Source organism: Gloeophyllum trabeum (assembly GCF_000344685.1).
Source record: "Gloeophyllum trabeum ATCC 11539 unplaced genomic scaffold GLOTRscaffold_00006, whole genome shotgun sequence".
NCBI classification, from domain to species: Eukaryota; Fungi; Basidiomycota; class Agaricomycetes; order Gloeophyllales; family Gloeophyllaceae; genus Gloeophyllum; species Gloeophyllum trabeum.
The window spans coordinates 939,539-956,842 of NW_006920415.1; the positions used below are offsets into that span (position 1 = coordinate 939,539).

Below are 17,304 nucleotides of genomic sequence, written 5' to 3' on the forward strand. Positions count from 1 at the left end.
ATCCATCAACAGATCTATCCAGGGTCTCCTGCCAGTATCCGACGCAAAATGCCCTTCACGCCGCCGTACCCGCCGTACGATCCCACCGATAAGATCGGGTACGCTCTGCAATCCTCACCTCCTGCCCGTCTCACCTCCCCATCCAGCTTCTCCTACGAGACCGTCGTCAAACGCTGGCCCATCATCCTCACCGGTATCATCGACCACCTCTACTCCCTCAACCACGACCTCTCTCTGCGTGCCCAGGCACCCGATGTGTCCTCGCAGACGAAGAACGAGCTCAAGGAGCAAATCGAGGAAGCCAAGGCGATTATTGGCAAGATCAGTGCACTAAAGTACCACATGGCAAGGGACCATCAACTAGAGTGGGTGTATGCGTTGTATATTGCTCGGCTCAAGGTTGTGATCGCGCAGGCGTATACCCGACGACGGCGAGCCCCATGTGGAAGCGTACAACTCGGGCTTGGATGACCTTGCCAAGCAGGGCAAGGATACCTGGTTCACCGCACCTTGGCTGTTCGCAGAGTGCGCATATACCCACATTCACGCTTTTCTGACCGCGCTTCATTCTCTGCGCATTTGTCTCTCAGGTGCTACCTGTACGTCTACACTATTGCATAAGAACCAGACCGGTGCGTGCTGACGGCCTCAGATACCGCCTCCTCCGCTCCTACTTCTCCACGACGAAGCACTGGGCCCAGTTCGACCCCTTCCAGAAGCAGAAGCTCGACACCTTCAAGCAGAGCGGCGACGCCTGCTACCGTGAGTCTTCCCCTTATCTTCCCCTCCTTTTCTCCTCACCTCGACTCGAATCTTTCCCTGTCCCACGCTAGAACTAGCAACGACGCTCGCAGAGCTCGAGTCCGAGAAAGCCGCCCTCGCGGCCGACCCGGACAAGCTCAAAGTCCTCTTCGGCGAGATGCTCCAGATGTGCCTGTGGTGCGCCCCCCCTCCCTCCCTCTTTCCCCTCTCCCCTATACCCCTCCTCCAACCCTTACCCCACCCCTAACACCCAGGGGCAACGCCACAGACCTCTCCCTCCTCACCCACCTCTCGCACGCCGACATCCAGAAGCTCCAGTCCGTGGGGCGCGACGCCCAGGCCGCCCGGCGCGAGTTTATATTGCGCGACGACGGGGACAAGGCGTGGGAGGCGATCAGGGAGGGGAAGGGCGGAGAGGGGCGCGTGGATTTCGTGCTGGATAATGGTGAGTGTGTTTCCATGTCCGTTCCGGCGGGCCGTGAATTGGTTTGGACGCGCGTGCACCGCAGGAGTCGCTACGAGGCGGTAAGAGTGTCCCCCTCTAGCGTATCCGCCCGCGGTAGGGCACTTTTTCCCCCTCTCGCCTCTCCTCTCCTCTCGTGCGCAGGTAGCCGCCTGCGGTGGGCGGGGCCGCGACATGCGTCGCCGCAGGAGTCGCGGGGAGGCGGTAGAAATGGCCGCCAGTTGCATGGACTGCCGCCGCGGGGCATTTCTGCCGTCTGCCCGCCTCTCCTGGGGGCGCATCTCGTGGACGGGCCTCCCGGTGCGGCGGCTGGGCGTGTCTGACCGGGAGAACGAAGCGACCGTCTGGAAGACTGGGCGGGGAAAATACTCGTGCCGCCGGTGCACTCCCCGCTCCACAGCTGTTCGTTCCATTCCTGTTTCCTCGCTCAATTTTTCCCGCTGTTCCGTTGGCTGACGACGCTGCTGCTGCCCAGCTGGGTTCGAGGTGCGTGCGTGCGCTAGTAGCAATTCCATGCGCGGGTCTCCCAACGCTCCCCGTGCAGCTCTTCACCGATTTCGTGTTTGCGGACTTTTTGGTAACGTACACGCCGTACGTGAACAAGGTCGTCTTCCAGTACGCCCCCCCCCCCTCCCCCTCCCATCTCGAGATGCCTGGCCTGACGTGGGACGTACCGCACCCCAGCCCGAAGATGATCCCCTGGTTCGTCTCCGACGTCACCCCGCCCGACTTTGCAGGCACCATCCCCGCGCTGCTCGACCCCGCTTTCTTCCCCTCCCCCTCCTCTCCCTCACCTGGACACTTGAAAGAAGACAGCCTCGTGAAGATGGTCAAACGCTGGCAATCCTACCTCGACACCGGCGTGTTCGCGCTGAGTGTGCCGCCCACGCGCAAGCTCGGCGAGGGCGACGCACGCGCGGACTTTTGGACCGCGCCCTGGGCGTACGCGGAGATGCGCGAGCGCGCGGGGACGTTGTGGGAGGGGCTGAGGGGGAGCGCGGTAGTCGTGTTCAAGGTGGGCGCGGTTTTGTTTCTGGAAGCTGGCAAGGGGCTGATGTGCTTATGTGTGTGTGTGTGGTAAAGGGGGATTTGAAGTGAGTTTGCTGCTAACCAGTGTCTAGAAGGGGCAAAGCTGAGGGAGTCGTCGTTCGTTTGGTTAGCTACCGCAAGTGCGTTCCTCGATATCTTTTTCGAACAGAGGGGTGCGGCATCTTACACCCTCGCAGACTCACAGGTGACGTCCGCTGGCCAGCGCATACGCCGTTCGAAGAAGCCATCGGTGCGTCCCTTTTCTCGTCTCTGGCACACGGCTCGCAACTCACACCCACAACGCCATCACGTAGGGCCCCTAGCAGGTTCGTTCCCCATCCTCAGCCTGCGCACAAGCAAGGCAGACGTCGTAGTCGGGGTGCCGAAGGAGGTCGCCGAGAAGCTGGACGCGAGTGGGGAAAAGTGGCGGGTGAACGGAAAGTGAGTGATTCACCCTCTGACCATGTGTCCGTAAGCTAACGAGACTCTCGTCTGCAGGTATGCTTTGATTTCGTTTACTGCATAGAATATAGAAGGGACTAGTATAATGTGCGACGAAGGAACGTGCAAGCAAGAATGGATAAAGTGCGTCCTACCAATACAATCGACTACTGCAATACATGTGATCTTGCATAACTATGGTACAGATTAGCAACTAGATGCAGCGTGACCGAGCAAAGAAAAAGTCTAATATGTACTGCTAAAGTCCCTGAAGATCTCCTGTGCCATGATGCCCTCGACTGGGGACTCTGAGGTATCAGGCGCAGGCACGGAAGCCTGGAAGCGTCGTATGGCTTGAAGCCGAGAGCGCCAATTGGTGGTGACCTCAACCTGGATGGTATCGTTTTGCGTGTGTTGAAAAACAGCCGCGAACCAGTCGGCCAGTAAGCTGAGCTGTCTGACGAGGAGAGGGAGGTTCTCGGCCGAGATCAGCTTAAAGTCTCCTATAGGTGTGAATTCGGTCATGCCCGGGGCGTGTTGTACCGTGACCTTGAAGTATTCGTGCTCGTGTCTGTTGTCCGAGAAAGCAGCGATCGTGCCTTGAGAGTGGGGCTCGATGACGATATTCACAAATTGGAATTCCGTCCGCAAGGTGTCGAATCTGTACGGCACGCCCGAGTCGTTCCAGACAATGCGAACGTAATCGTTCCCGATATGCCGCTTCTTGTTGGTGCTGTACTTGTCTTCAGGGTCGGTAGGCATTAGGGTTGCTGTGTGGTAGAGGATCTGGCCTATATCATCCCACCATGCGTAGGCGTATTCACCATCTTCGTCAGGTTCCAACCCGCCCGCATAGACATCCACCTGGCCACGAAGGTTGATGAGCCTTCCGATGCCTTCCAAAAATCGGGTATAGGCAGGAGAACCGTGGTTATTACGTAGTATTTCCTCTTCTTGTGTTTGTCCCGGAGCGACATACATGATTCCAACCTTGTGCGTATCTATGACTGGCATCCTGTCCAGAGTCCGGAAGAATGCTGGCAGCATCGAATGATCGGTAACAAGACGTCCGCGAGCATGTGTGTCGGGATATGGTGACAACTGGAGTGCAAAGAAAGATGGGTCCACTGCGACGTCTTTCCGCCTCTGAGAGGGAGCAGTCCCGCTCCATACATAGCCTGTAATGGGATCCGGCCTCGACGTATCTGATTCCCGATCAGTAGCGAAGATATCCTGTAGTTCCTGCAAGACCGAGATTCAGGATATCACGGAAAGGAGGACACACGAAGCTTACCTCGGGTACGTCAGATTTGCCCGATGCGTCTCCTCGAGGACTTCGATCCATCATTAGACTGGCAGGGATAGAGACAAAGTCAGGATCAACATCTCCAGGGCCGACCATAGGCACGTTCTCTGTCCGACAGAGGAATTTTGTGCTACCAGAAGGCCTTCTGGAAACTACCTCTAACCACCCTAGCCTGGCTAACGCACGGATAGTGACCACTGAATTGCCGACGATCCATGTCTTTTCGCTCACTGCTGCTTCTGGCTGGTGAAGTCTCGGATTCATGACCAGGTCATTCAACAATGAACTAGCTGGCCTTGGGTCTGCACTTGCGTAGGTATACCGTGCAAGCCAATCGAAACATACTTCAGTTGGCTCGTCGACTTCGGTCCTCCCCTCATTTGCTAGGAGAAGCTGACGGGTAATGAACCGTACGTGACGCGGTCTATCCGGTAGCTTCACCGCCAGGAACCAAATGTAAACCACGTAGTAGCAGATGATGCGAACATGCTGCGACAAGGCCCAGGACATTGTAGGAGCTCCTCCGGGCCGGTTATGATGCTGCAGATATTGCAAGGCAACGCCAAAGACCATCTTGAAGTCAGATTCGGTGAAATTGGCGTAGAGTGCCGGTACAGCTGCGACCATGGATAGAAAGTTCAATATGTGGACGGCCATTACAGGATTGGACATGATCTGCGCCAGCTTCTCCAGGATCTTGGAGAGATACCTGGTCATGGATGGCTGTAATTCGAAGGCGGACAGGGTTAAAGCATGCAAACAGCATTTGATCGTAGACTGCTGCCCACTGAGTCCCGCCAGGAAGACTTCCACAAGCGCATGGTGCAACTGCGGTTCTAGGTAGCGACGATAGCTGAGGAGAACGGACAACGTGTGGTATGCCAGCCCCTGTGCATCCCTGGGCTTCAATGACGGCGGCCAGCTCTCGATATTATGAGCCAAGTTGCCGCTCGATATTCCGCTACATAGAGCTCTCAGCAGCTCCATGATCTCTTTCCGTGTTTTCGGACCACAGAACAGATGCTTGTTGGCCAGCTGATTCGGCAGATGGCATAGCACGTATGACAGTACCTCCCAGTCCCTTTCCTCTAGGATAATATCGACCAGAGCTGACAAGTAGCTCGAAATCGGCAGCACGATACGCAATCCAGGTCCGTTAGGATCATAGGAAATGAGCCCTTCGCTCGGGGTGTCAACCTGTACGACTGAGAACGTCGGGACTTCAGGGGCAACCCAGAGTATTCGGGGAGGCTTAGCGGACGTGATGGTGATGGGTACGCGGGGGTTCGCCCTCGACCGACTTCGGCTGGACGCGGACGCTGACTTGTGCACCGCTCGCCCGCGCGACGGCAGCCTCCCATTCCTTTCCTGGGGCACAGAAGGCCGTGGTTTGCGAAGCTCCCGCACCTCAGGGGCCGGCTCTTCGCTCTGCAGTCGCTCTCCCTCCTTTGTCCCGTTCGGAGCAGCTCTACCGATCAGCGAGGCCAAGTATCTTATATGCCCATGCCGGTCATACGCTTCCTCCACGTAGAATAATCGGTGGTCCCTGTCCGCCCGGAGCCGCATCATGAACTGCAGGATCGTCAATCTTGCTCTGGGGCAGCTGGCGGTCCGCAAAAGATGCACGAGCGTGTGGAACATCCTCACAGCCAACGCCAAGTCGTGCTGAAGGAGCGAGCGCGGCGTGAACGCCAGCTGCGTGAATATGGATATGAGGCCCATAACTGCGCCGACAGAGTTGATGATCTTCTGCGCCTCGCTCGGCAGCGCGATCTTTGTATCGAATTGGCTCTCGTGCGGAGATTCCGGCAGGTGCGTCTGCGATTTTCCCGCCGAAAACGACGAGAGTATGGAAATCACCGAGGGCATGGACGACTCCTTCTCCCTGGATTGGATCGCGTACTCGGACTGCACCCTAGACAGGACAGGGCTACCTTGCGGGACCGGCGACTGGCTCGTGGGAGACAGAGTCTGCACGCTAGGTACGTATACCGAATCATCTTCGCGCCCAGAGCTCCCTGAGGCAACAGTAGCCAGAAAGTCGATAATGGCGTCGACGGCGTCATGATCAGCAGGGTCCAACGCTGGCTCATTCGTTGCCTCGTCGACCTGCGCTTCTGCAGTCCTTAATACAACCTCCTCGCCCAGGATATGCCAGACGATATCCCCCTCTTCCTGCTCCCCATGGTCGAACACCCGGCTCCTCCAGAACTCAAGGATGAGGTCCGAGAACGGCTTCCGATACGGCGCCATGTCCTTCACCGTTGCATACGCATTTTCCAGCGCTCGCAAGACCCTAGCGCGGGTGAGCGGGCGCTCCGGTGCGTGCAGCGCGGCGTGGGTGAGGATGTTAGACCAGTTGGCGAGCCAATCCGGGGAGATGGGCGAGAGCTCGTGCTGGTGGTCGAGCGACCGGACGAGCTTCGCGGTGTCCTCGTCGGTGATGTGGTCCGCGACGACCAGAAGTATCATCGGGAGGGACGGATCGGTGGGTGTGTCGTCGCTTTCGCGAGCCAGCACCGAGGCGAGCGAGCGCGTGAAGGGCGTTGCCGCCGTCGTGGGGTGTTTGAGTGGAAGCGGCAACGGCAAACCGTCCTGTGTCCTGCGAGACTTTTCTTCAGCTAATCAGAGCCCGAACCCGCAGAAGCGCGACGCACCGCAACGTATCCGCGTACAGCGCGAGCTGGTAGAGCACCTGTCCCAATGCGCCCGCCTCCTCGACGTCGCCCTCGTCGTCCTCGGGGCGCTCGTCCACCTCCTGCAGTATATCCTTCACGACGCCCACCGCCTCCTCGAGCACCGCCTCCTTCGCCTCCCTGTCCGCCTCCAGCGCGATCCACGCCTTGACAGGCGCGTGCAGGGCGCGGCACACGCGCGCGGTCTCCCAGGCGCTCAAATCCTCCTTGAGACACGCGTACTTCATCACGTCCGGGCCCGCGTCGATGTGCGCGGGCGCGCCCGAGGGCGTGTAGCTCCCCGTGAACTTGGCTTTCGCGAGGCGCGACAGGAGCGCGGTGCGCAGCATGTTGCGCGCGGCGCGGAACGCACCTAAGGACGTCTGCGTGTGGGGGACAGGGGAGTCGGGCGGGCGGAGGTGCCGCCGGAGGACGAGCGTGCAGGAGGAGGCGAAGGGCCCGGTGAAGAGCTGGTAGAGCGTCTTGCGGAGGCGCTTCTCGACGGGCGGGGCAGGGTGCGGGTGGTTGGCGTCGAGCGAGAGGCGCGGGAGCGGGTGTGCGTAGTGTGCGAGGCAGCGGAAGAGGAGCGGCAGGATGGTCTCGAGGTGGATGGGCGTGAGCACGGCGAGCTGGAAGGAGAGGTGTTTGAGGTACATGAGCAGGGCGACGTCGATGGGGAGTTTGGGTGGAGGGGTGGAGGAGAGGCTGGAGGGAGAAAGCAAGGGGATAGAGGTTGAGGACGGGTGACGCCGGTGAGCAGGCGGACTCTTGGTCGGGGTGGTTGTATTACTAGAGCCAGGCTGGTCAGGAAATGGCGATGTTGTGCTCTCCGACGCCCGCGAGCTGGACGAGAGAGCACGCTCGACGAGGTCCGCATAACGTCCCAGGAGGCCCGCAAGCTCGTTCTCTCTCGCCGTAAAGAGCCTCTTTAGCTTGTCGTTCATGGCGTCCACGAAATCGGACACCTTCTCGATGGCGCGCTCGCGCTCGGCCTTTTCCCCACTGCCCAGCTTCTCGGGTGCGAGCAGGCCCTCGAAGGCGCTCTCAATCCATGAGGTCGCGAGGCCCATGTACGCCAGCTCGCGCCCAGGCACGTCCGAGTCGACCTGCGCGAGCGCGCTGAGGGCGCGCAGACGCGGCTCCCACACCTCCGCGTTCCAGACGGGGGACGCAGAGAGGAGCATGGTGAAGGCGGCGCTCTCGACGCCGTTGACGGCGGAGAAGGAGGCGAGGTAGCTCGCGAGGAGGTCGAAGCCGACGGCCTGGAGGGGCACGGGCGCGGTGGGGTCGCAGAGGCCGGCGAGGATGGGGTTGAAGCTGGCGGGACCGGGGGGCGGGATGGAGGAGGCGGAGAGGGCGTGGACGAGCTGGCGGGCGTGGTGGAGGGACGGCACGGCGGGGGGCGCGAGGGCCTGCACGAGCTCGTCGACGGAGGGCAGCGGCGCGGCGGGGGCGGGTGCGTCGGGGCGCGCCTTGTTGCGCCAGGAAAAGAGCGAGGTCGTGTTGGACCGCGCGCGGGCTGTCGGACGAGTCGAGGACTCTGCGTCCTGTGCGGGAGGGGCCATGTCTGGGGTTGCAGAACAGATGGATCCCGCAGTGTAGACGAGACGCACTTGCCGGCTACGAGTTCTCTGGCAAACGCTAGGAGAGCAGAACGTTGTCGCGAACGTCGGCCACGTCTTCCAGCAGATCGTTAAGAACGAGCAAGGCAGCGTCGCGTGCTAACTATCATGGATTCAGCGGTTGGCAGATGAGTGGACGGTAAGCACTTGCCGAATCCCAGCAGTTACGGATGATCTCTCTCGTCGCACGCTGGCAAGGGAACAGAATGTTATCGTGGACGTCGGCCACGTCTTCAAGCAGACCGTGAAAGACGAGCAAGACAGCGTCGCGTGCTAAACTTTCATCGAGCGCAACGAGGCGGGCGTCATGCCAGGGCCGAGGACTGCAATCCACAAGAACATCCGTTACCGCTCCCCTGGTCTCATCATTTCTTATAAATTACTACTTAGACTATGCAGGCCACTCGTATCGAGTACTAGCATTGTTTCGACAGAGCGGGGATGTAAATCCAGGGGTGGAACCCAACTATTCCTCCTTACTTTCCTTCGCCGATATTTGCTTCCCGTGTTTGCTCCCGGAGGACTTCCAGCAGGATCTGCTGAGTCCTCCAGGCAAGAGTATAGTGCGTCTCGCCTTCAAATAAAACTCACAGAGCACCCTGTGCGGTCGATTTCAATTCAGCGCATCATGGGTATCGGTGCCCTTTCTCCCATGGAACACCTGCACCTTGCTGACGCTTGGATGGACTGTTTTGTCCAGTGTTAGCTATATGCCCTCGCAGTTGACCTCGCAGCGCTGAAATTCTCCAACCAATTTAAAGCAACCAGAGGCAGTCCTAGACGCACACGGCGGGGCACGCACAGCTAGCAGCGAAGAACGTACGCGCGAAGCTTCAAGTTCCCATATCGTGATTTCACAGCGTTCTATAACACCCGACTGCACTCCCCGAGCCAGTGGTCTGTAGACCCTCTATACTTCCACCGGGTGCGCAGATGCCATCACAACGCCCCCGAGCGGCTTCTCCTTTTCATCCAGTTCGCTGCCCTCACTCCCATGTCCACCCGGGGAGTGCATCCCGTCTACGTCTACTATCGCCTCGTCCATAAACGTCTCATGTGCCGGCCATACTACGGACGTGACGTAGTATACCACCGACGCCACCGTAAACTATCCGCAAATCAACATAAAGGTGAGAAACAAGACGAGAGAGAACGCACCCCGAAGAGCCACGCAATGTCGAACACATAGACTGCTCCTCCGACTTTGATGTTCGTATTAATCGAGTTGATCAATCCAGGGAGGTTTGGTGGGACGGATATAAGCAGTGCGAGGCACGCGCGCCAGTTCTGGTTTACCCTCAGTATGAGCATGAAAGATACACTTACGGAAATACTCACAAAACCGCCGGTATACCTATACCGCCCATGCGGGTCGTACATTGCAGGTACATCGACCTTGCCGCGGTGCACAAGCCAATACTACACCCTAGTCAGCCCAGCAAACCAACAAGCCCCCACCACGCTTACTCACATCCGTAACCATGATCCCCGCAAACGGGCCCAGAAAAACCGTGTACCCATTCATAAAGCTCAAGAATCCCGCCGCGCTCGCGAGGATCTCCCACGGGCAGAGCACCCACCCGCCCACGAACGCGCATACGACCTGCCCGCGGCGGATGTTCAGCCACTTGGGGCACAGCGCGGCGATGTCGTTGCCGGCGGAGAGGGAGTTGGCGGAGATGTTCGTGCCGAGCGTCGCGAGCAGGAAGGTGGATGAGGCGAAGAAGGCCGCGGCGCGGTTGTCCCATTGGTTGATGAGTGTTAGGGGGTCCCAGAGCACTTGGCCGTAGAGGATTATGCCGGAGCTGGTGACTGCGAGGCCGATGAAGCCCACGAGGGTGAACGCGACGGGAATTATGATAAGTTGGACATATTGCCTGTAGAGCCAGATGAACTCTCAATCCAACAATCAGACCAAATCAAACCCACTCACGCTCTCTCATCCTTCGCATACCTCTAACCAAACCCGTCAACTCAGATCCCCCAACACCAATGATACCCGGGCCTCGACTCACCGTAAAATCCGGGATGTTTACCGCCAACGTCGAATAAATCCCCAAGGCGCTATTTAGCGCACTCATCCACGCCCAACCTAGTTTCGAGCCCGATAAAGCGGTGTGCTCGCTCAGCAGCCCGCCGGGCGCGCCGCTGGGGACCTTGACGAACGCCCAGATGAGCATCGCGATCCACGCGGCGGGGACAGTCGTCGCCTTTGCGACGAAGAGCCAGCGGATACGTTGCGGGGAGACGAGCATGAGGGGGAGTTGGATGATCCAGTAGATGAAATACGAGACCATGCCTGGAACGGTGTAAGAAGGAATAGAAGTGAGGAAGTGGAGATCTACCTTGGGTCGTGATGTGTGCCGAAGGGGACAGGTGATTAGGGAGGTGGGCATAGGAGGGCCAGATGGCTTTTATCATCTGGGTCACCGCTTCCGAGCCCGTATACGTCTGAGCCACATATCAGCGCCAGTCATGACGGGAATGAGATGTGGCAACCTGTATACCAAACCAGAACATGGAGAGCACAACACGGCTGATGACGCTAAAGTAGCTGAACCAGAAGCCGAAGGACGAGCGGTTGAGGACGGGGAAGGGGATGTGCAGGCGCGCGCCGATGGTGCCGTTGAGGACCATCACGAGGGAGATGATGATGTGCCCGACTGCGATAGCGGGCAGCGCCTGCCGCCTGGCACCAGGAGAATAAGTGCCTCACGCATCTTGTCGGCAGAGAACAGTACGCACCAGGACAGCCCAATAGCCAGCATGGAGCTGGCAAGCTCCCAGACCGCGACGTTGGTCGCGTCCGAGATCCAGTAGGCAACGTAGTTCCAGGTCGTCCAGGTACGCTTATGAGGCGGGACAGGGTCCATGTCCTCGTTAGAGAGCGCGCTCGTCGGAGCGAACGTCGACGGCTCGGGCTCGAGTGCCCATGCGGACGGCTTGAGGAGGGAACGCGCACTGCTGGCCATGGTGCTCGAGGAGATGGCGTTCGTCGAGGGGGTCGGCTGCGACGAACGCGGGGCGGGTCGAGGGCGGGGTATATAAGGACCCCTTTGACATTTTTTTCGGATGCCCAGACTGCGAATATTCGATAGCGAGATAAGCAGGCGCCACTGCTCCTGATAACGAGGGCGGTTAAGCGCCCGTTTATGCAGGCGTGGGATAATTAGTCGTGGGACTTTGGAGACCTACACTCTCACGGACCTGCTATCCTAAAACAGGGGCCAGTGACATCCGCTACACACCGCCTGGCTGACTGTCTCTCTCCGGACGCGTCCTCCCTGCCTCCCACTCCAGTTCTCCCTTTCCTCACATTTACCCAGGCAGCAGGCTCTGGAGATGCACTCTGATGCGTTCGATGTTATCCCCTTCGAGGTCCGTCTAAGATTATCGCTGTTTTGCCTACCGCACACTGACACTGCTCGGACGCGCAGGATATCAAGGGAGACTGGAAGAAGCTTGGATCAGGCTCCTTTGGAAATGTCTACAAGGGTGCGCCTATCAGTCTGTCATTTGTACAACCCTAGAGCTCATCGATCACAGGAAACTACCTGGGTATCGATGTGGCCATAAAAGAGGTCCTACCGTCAAATGACTATGATGTCGCAAAGTACTTTGAGCGCGAATGGAGGCTCATGAAGTGAGTCATCGTTCGACTTGAACCAGAGGCCTCGACCTCACATGTCTCAGGGAGGCACGCCATCCAAACGTCGTTCTCTACCTCGGTCTCTCCAGAGCACCCGATCCCGACGGCCGTATATTCATCATTTCCGAGTTTATCGACGGTGGTACGTGTCTTCCGCTCTCCCGCGATTGATTTCACCCACACAGTCCTCCAGGCAGCGTGCGCCAGTACATCCACGACAAGTCCAAACCCTTCCCCTGGCGCCTCCGCCTCTCTTTCGCCACCGACATCGCCCGCGCCCTCGCCTACCTCCACGCCCGCCGCTGCATCCACCGCGACCTCAAGGGCGAGAACCTCCTCGTCACCTCCAACGGCCGCATCAAGATCACCGATTTCGGCTTCGCCCGCATCGCCGCGCGCAACGCCGACGAGTCCAAGCGCCTCACCTTCTGCGGCACCGACTCGTACATGTCCCCCGAGATCCTCGTCGGCAACGAGTTCGACCTCCCCACCGACATTTACTCCCTTGGCATTATCTTCTGTGAAATCGCCGCGCGCAAGCTCGCGGACGACAAGCACTTCCGCCGCGTCGCGCCCTTCTTCGCCATCGACGCCGACGAGGTCCGCTCCTCCGTCTCCCCCGGGTGTCCAGACGCGTTCATTGCCCTCACGCTCGACTGTCTCGCCAATGACCCGGCACAACGCCCCACTACCCGCACAATCCTCGAGCGCCTGGCGCAGATCGAAGCTGACATCCTGGCCCAGCCGTCAGAGGGCGACGATGCGCCCATTGGCACTGTCAAGTTCATGACCGGCGTCAAACGCCCATCTGCTGCGCCCCGCATACCCAGCTTCGGTATGGGCGTCGGCAAGGATATCCGCAACGGGAACGGCAACGCCCACGACTCGAGTGATGACGAGACCAGCGAAGACGAGCTCATGGAAGCAGTCATGGGTCTCCGGAACGTCGATCTCAACAGCCACTTCAGTCACGCTGACCGGGACAGCAGTGCGTCCCCTGTGATTTCTCCTCTACCCACTGATACTAACCCCTGAAACCCAGCCACCCGCGGCGACAGCGCGCAGCCGCTCATCGACGACAGCTCCTCCCTCTACTCCGAGTACAGCACGACCGTCATCCGCTCGCACCCGCACACGCCCTCGGAGCCGCCCTCGCTCTCCTCCATCCTCACCATCCGGCCCTCGCCCGACCCGAACGGCTCGCCCTCGCCCATCCCGGGCGGCGCGCAGAGCGCGTTCACGACGCCCGGCGAGTCGTCGCTACTCTCGATCGAGTCGTACCGCACCGCGCGCTCGAGCATCGCGAGCGCCAGCATCGCCGCGGCCACCGAGGGCGGGTCGACGATCCGCTCACTCCGGCCGCCGGCGAGCGCGCTCGTACACCGCTTCACACTGATCAAGCCCGGCGCGAAGAGGGGCAGCGGGAGCGGCGGGATGAGCCCCACGCGCGCGAGGGAGGCGGTGAACCACGAGCCGACGTGGAGCCCGCTGAATGTGTTCTTCTCGAGCGGGTTGTTGGTGTCCAAGTGTGATCTGTGTAATAAGCGGCTCGGGTGGAAGCCTGTGCTGGAGTGTGATGACTGTGGGCTGAGGTAAGCAGCGTTGGAGGGTGGCTTCATCGTACGCTGACGGTGATTGTGCTTCCGCAGGGCCCATACGAAATGCGGAGAGATGGCTCCTATGGATTGTGGCCTCCGTCCGACCCGGCCGGTTGTCCACCACCGATCCCCAAGCCCCTCGCCTGGGGGCAAGAAGACCAAGGCATCATAATACCACGATCACGACTTTCACGAAGGACGACGAGCGGCGTAGAAATATTCTTTGCTTCATCGGCAGATACGACGATGTGACGATCCGCATTGCATTCCTACACATTCCAAATTATTTTACGACGAACGGACAGAGTTCTGTAATTTCTTGTTTCACGTATACGCATCCACACCCAGCATTTTTGACATTCCCCCCGATGTGCAAGCCTCTATTTACATAACGCAGTGTTTCGAGAGAGTAGTGTAGCCTTGCAACGAGAACTTCTATTTATTCAGTGTGCCCAATGAGCGGATCCAAGGACGAGCAGATATGGCTAGCCTGTTCATGACCGGACAGAATTTCATTCATTCCACGGAATGAACGTCTTGATTTCATCTCCCACAGGTTCGATGAGATGACAGGACGAGTCAGAGTGCTTGTTGCTATGCTACATCGGGACATTATACAAGGGGGTAGTCAAATGAAGGGTTCGATCGAGGCCACGGTAATAGTCGCCCTCAGGGTCCGATCAGAACATCTGAGCGAGAGATGAAATCGAATGTCCGCACTAACGGCGGGCCCCCGCTCGAGGGGGCAAAAGGCGAAAGGCAAGTACAACTAGGTCCGACGAACATGATCGCAGGCAGTCTGTCTAGATTCAGCAGCCAAGCACCATTGTCAATTGGGAAGAAGGCATATTTCGGAAGGGGACAGCCAGGTTCTAATATCCGGGGAATGATTGCTTCTCCGCGTCGTGTGGGAACACTTCGGGCTCGAAATCCGAATTTGCGAGGACGCCCTCGACGTATACTGTCAAGAATGAAGAGTTAGTGGTTGCAGAGCCGCAAGCATGGGAGGTAACGCACGCCAATGCGCGAGGCCCTTGTTGAAATTGAGCCAGCAGACTATGCCCAGGACGACGCATGCGGTGAGGCCGATGAAGGAAGAGACCGTCATGCAAGCGAAGAAAGGCCACTGGATGAAGGTCCAGCGATACACGAGGGAATAGAACATTGTACCCCAACAGGCGATCAGGACGAACGCAAGAATGATGAAGCCCGCCATGAACACTTTCTTCTCCAGCCGGACAGAGTACCACCCCTACATGTTCGTGAGATCAGTGTGGAAACCAAAGGACGCTGTGAGAATCGTACCGTTGCCATCCACGGGATCATGACCTGCGGGACGGGTAAAATACATAAGTACTATTCAGGAGTGAATAGAAATCGTACTCACGATGACCGTGAACAGGAATAGTGCCTTGTAAACATTCGTATGCGACGATATCCTAGCTATGTCCCCATTAAAGAGCTGGTCGATCCACAATCCCGTGGCCGTAGTGAGGAAGAAGACGAGCAACTGCACGCAGACGTAGATCGCCAGAACAAACTATGGTGCGCTTCTCTTTAGGACTCTGAAGGCAACTTTCGTTATGACGTGCAGCTCACCCGGTAAATTCTGACGATCGCGGGAGGAGGGCCGGCACGCTTGAAGGAGTGGCTAGAGTAACTCTACAGGGAGAGAGTTAGAGACAGCCACATACACGTCGCAGAAGCAGCAGCACCTTGACAAGATGCCATCCCAAGTACGAGGCGCAGAGAAGTGCCGTGACGTTCAACACCAGATCCGAAATCTGCATGATTTTTGCTTTGCTTTAATGACATCCCCAGTGAATCTACAGCATTGCAGAAGCTGACCTGGAAAGAGAGACGGGTATGGAAGTACTCAGGAAAAATCTGCAAGTAACAAGGCGTGTCTTCGTCGACGATGAGGTGTTGGAAGCGTTGTTTGATATCCGTCGTACGCCAGATAGAATAAGCCGACCAGCCTGTGGTGAGGACCCTGGTGCATAGTACAGCGAGACTGCAGCGCCAGTTGCGTATCGGCACGACGTCGTGGAACAAAGTCAGTTTACTCACATATGCGGTATAGAGTCATGAAGGAGCTGCAAGCCACTCAGAATGGGTTATAAACCCAGATACTTAGGGACGTACGCCAAAGAAGGAGATTGAGAACAGCCAGAATTGGGCAACTAGCAACGCAAGATCTTCACGTTTGGAGTTCCTCAGTCTATTTTATAGACTGTTACTGCATCTGGCACCGTATCGACAGATGGAAAGACATACACTTGGTCTGGATAAACGAGAGTCTTGACGCACGTTTGACTCAAAGTAACTTCCTTCCCAGTGGCTTTCATCATCAGGGTGACACCAGAAGAATTGGACCCCATAATCGATATGACTTGTGAAGGATCCACGAGGGTCTGCAGAAAGGGTTCAGTGGAGAAAGAGTGCATCATGTACCGGATATCTTACAGCAAGGGGGGTCACAGGTTTGGCGAGATTCATCTAAATAAATGCAAGATAAAGATGCATGAGCTCGCGTGAACGAAAACCAGCGGTGAAAAACATGCATCGCTTGCCATCATGATGGTAGGAAATACCACTTCGCAAGAACCGCTGTTGTCCCCTGTAGGGACATGGGTGCATAGTGACAGTTGATAGCCGCCGTTTGGACGGGTGAGCCATGCAAATTCCTTCTGGAACGAGGTTGCGTTGGCTTGTTCTATAATGCTCGATACTAGGGAGTCCGCCTGGTCGTCGGCCGCAAACAAAAAGGCTTGCATCATGCCTTGGGCGAGACAATGGGTCACGCCGAGAAGAAAAAAAGCGAGGGTATAGCGCGTAAGGGTCACGCGAAGATACTGGGACACCGGTGCATTCTTAGGAAACAACGGTTCATCTCACGACTTTGCCACTTACGACTGATTTCAGTTTAATCCAAGCATGGTCAGCTATGGTCAACATATCCCGAAGGAACGAAGTGGGCAGAACAAATAAAGCAAGTAACAGCCGGCTGTGGATAGATACAAGAGGAGAGGAACAGCAGACCAGCAGCTAAGAAGAAGCACTCCGACGTCGACTCGCAGGGAGCAAACGGGGATCGTTGGGCAGGCCATGGCAGCTGTTATATGATGGCTGCAACGGCTTCTGTTGACGCCCGCCCTTGTTCGGTCTTTCTCAAGGTCCTCTTTCTTTCTTATAGACCTGCCCAATCGGGCGTTGTTACGATCCTCGAATGCTTAGTCAGCTAGTTATCCAGGGACAACGATGCCTCTCTTTGGACAGCCTTGTACTTTGCCACACGGCGGGCAAAGCAGGTGTCCTTTTTCCGGACGGCAGGAAAAAGGACACTATGTCCTTTCACGGCGACCATCAGTGGGTCAGGAAGTAAATCTGTCACGATTGCATCATGGTCGTGACAATGGGTCACGCAGTCTGCATTTATAATATGAAAAACCCTCGGACGCTCAGTTTTACAAAGCGAAGCATGCCATATGACCCGATAGGTGACTTTCCGTCCATATTCGGACCTTAGGCTCCCATCCGAGCCGTAACATCACACTTCGGCAGCTACCGTCTCGGACCTCCAGCAGCGTCTACTTAGGTGGCACTGGGCAGAGTACCGTACTTGCATGGTTTTTGTATCCATCAGCAAGCAAGGTGGAATGTACTCTCATATCTCCATGCTCAACACTGTAGAGCCTGCCAGAGTTGAAGTTTGTGTGAATATCAGATGAGATTTGAGACCTGGTAGCTACGAAGTTG

General features: G+C 57.5%; 5 protein-coding genes across 5 annotated transcripts; 2 read left to right on the forward strand and 3 right to left on the reverse strand.

The window, feature by feature from the left end:
* The first annotated feature begins 36 nt into the window (after positions 1-36).
* Positions 37-4,434, forward strand: GLOTRDRAFT_60559 (DUF89-domain-containing protein). Its single transcript, XM_007867624.1, has 14 exons — positions 37-98; positions 147-365; positions 415-525; positions 591-599; positions 653-762; positions 834-939; positions 1,017-1,207; positions 1,701-1,711; positions 1,770-1,840; positions 1,910-2,240; positions 2,426-2,504; positions 2,569-2,695; positions 2,753-3,937; positions 3,990-4,434. Exons 1-13 carry the CDS (start codon positions 49-51, stop codon positions 2,778-2,780), a joined length of 1,443 nt encoding a protein of 480 aa, XP_007865815.1. The 5' UTR covers positions 37-48; the 3' UTR covers positions 2,781-3,937; positions 3,990-4,434.
* On the reverse strand, positions 2,942-8,241 carry GLOTRDRAFT_138570 (uncharacterized protein; the record flags this gene model as incomplete). The annotated part of the gene is made up of 3 exons (XM_007867625.1): positions 2,942-3,937; positions 3,990-6,603; positions 6,659-8,241. The coding sequence occupies 3 exons, from the start codon at positions 8,239-8,241 to the stop codon at positions 2,942-2,944; spliced, it is 5,193 nt and encodes a 1,730-aa protein (XP_007865816.1).
* Positions 8,242-9,067: 826 nt separating this feature from the next.
* On the reverse strand, positions 9,068-11,340 carry GLOTRDRAFT_75979 (cytosine-purine permease). Its single transcript, XM_007867626.1, has 9 exons — positions 11,044-11,340; positions 10,798-10,987; positions 10,644-10,749; positions 10,314-10,597; positions 10,232-10,254; positions 9,770-10,175; positions 9,637-9,717; positions 9,457-9,585; positions 9,068-9,406 (listed from the first exon to the last, which is right to left on the reverse strand). Exons 1-9 carry the CDS (start codon positions 11,268-11,270, stop codon positions 9,209-9,211), a joined length of 1,644 nt encoding a protein of 547 aa, XP_007865817.1. The 5' UTR covers positions 11,271-11,340; the 3' UTR covers positions 9,068-9,208.
* A 245-nt stretch (positions 11,341-11,585) lies between these two features.
* On the forward strand, positions 11,586-13,990 carry GLOTRDRAFT_60563 (kinase-like protein). Its single transcript, XM_007867627.1, has 7 exons — positions 11,586-11,676; positions 11,736-11,793; positions 11,845-11,941; positions 11,992-12,089; positions 12,141-12,935; positions 12,990-13,539; positions 13,597-13,990. The coding sequence occupies exons 1-7, from the start codon at positions 11,641-11,643 to the stop codon at positions 13,715-13,717; spliced, it is 1,755 nt and encodes a 584-aa protein (XP_007865818.1). The 5' UTR covers positions 11,586-11,640; the 3' UTR covers positions 13,718-13,990.
* A 358-nt stretch (positions 13,991-14,348) lies between these two features.
* On the reverse strand, positions 14,349-16,710 carry GLOTRDRAFT_60567 (uncharacterized protein). The gene is made up of 13 exons (XM_007867628.1): positions 16,459-16,710; positions 16,110-16,400; positions 16,012-16,044; positions 15,823-15,959; positions 15,691-15,766; positions 15,616-15,641; positions 15,394-15,559; positions 15,261-15,329; positions 15,145-15,207; positions 14,933-15,085; positions 14,851-14,874; positions 14,563-14,797; positions 14,349-14,506 (listed from the first exon to the last, which is right to left on the reverse strand). Exons 1-13 carry the CDS (start codon positions 16,501-16,503, stop codon positions 14,418-14,420), a joined length of 1,407 nt encoding a protein of 468 aa, XP_007865819.1. The 5' UTR covers positions 16,504-16,710; the 3' UTR covers positions 14,349-14,417.
* Between the last annotated feature and the right edge of the window lie 594 nt (positions 16,711-17,304).

Bases quoted from the DNA above. Each gene is read 5' to 3' on its own strand.
- GLOTRDRAFT_60563 (XM_007867627.1), top strand. From the start codon at position 11,641: ATGCACTCTGATGCGTTCGATGTTATCCCCTTCGAG. The intron at 11,677-11,735 runs GTCCGTCTAAGA...TCGGACGCGCAG, and splicing joins TCGATGTTATCCCCTTCGAG to GATATCAAGGGAGACTGGAA. The intron at 13,540-13,596 runs GTAAGCAGCGTT...GTGCTTCCGCAG, and splicing joins TGTGATGACTGTGGGCTGAG to GGCCCATACGAAATGCGGAG.
- GLOTRDRAFT_60567 (XM_007867628.1), bottom strand. From the start codon at position 16,503: ATGTTGACCATAGCTGACCATGCTTGGATTAAACTGAAATCAGTC. The intron at 14,798-14,850 runs GTACGATTCTCA...ACGAACATGTAG, and splicing joins TGATCCCGTGGATGGCAACG to GGGTGGTACTCTGTCCGGCT. The intron at 14,507-14,562 runs GTGCGTTACCTC...CATTCTTGACAG, and splicing joins CAAGGGCCTCGCGCATTGGC to TATACGTCGAGGGCGTCCTC.
- GLOTRDRAFT_75979 (XM_007867626.1), bottom strand. From the start codon at position 11,270: ATGGCCAGCAGTGCGCGTTCCCTCCTCAAGCCGTCCGCATGGGCACTC. The intron at 10,750-10,797 runs GTTGCCACATCT...TATGTGGCTCAG, and splicing joins TGTTCTGGTTTGGTATACAG to ACGTATACGGGCTCGGAAGC. The intron at 9,586-9,636 runs GTGAGTATTTCC...AGGGTAAACCAG, and splicing joins ATAGGTATACCGGCGGTTTT to AACTGGCGCGCGTGCCTCGC.
- GLOTRDRAFT_60559 (XM_007867624.1), top strand. From the start codon at position 49: ATGCCCTTCACGCCGCCGTACCCGCCGTACGATCCCACCGATAAGATC. The intron at 99-146 runs GTACGCTCTGCA...CTCCCCATCCAG, and splicing joins GATCCCACCGATAAGATCGG to CTTCTCCTACGAGACCGTCG. The intron at 2,696-2,752 runs GTGAGTGATTCA...TCTCGTCTGCAG, and splicing joins AAGTGGCGGGTGAACGGAAA to GTATGCTTTGATTTCGTTTA.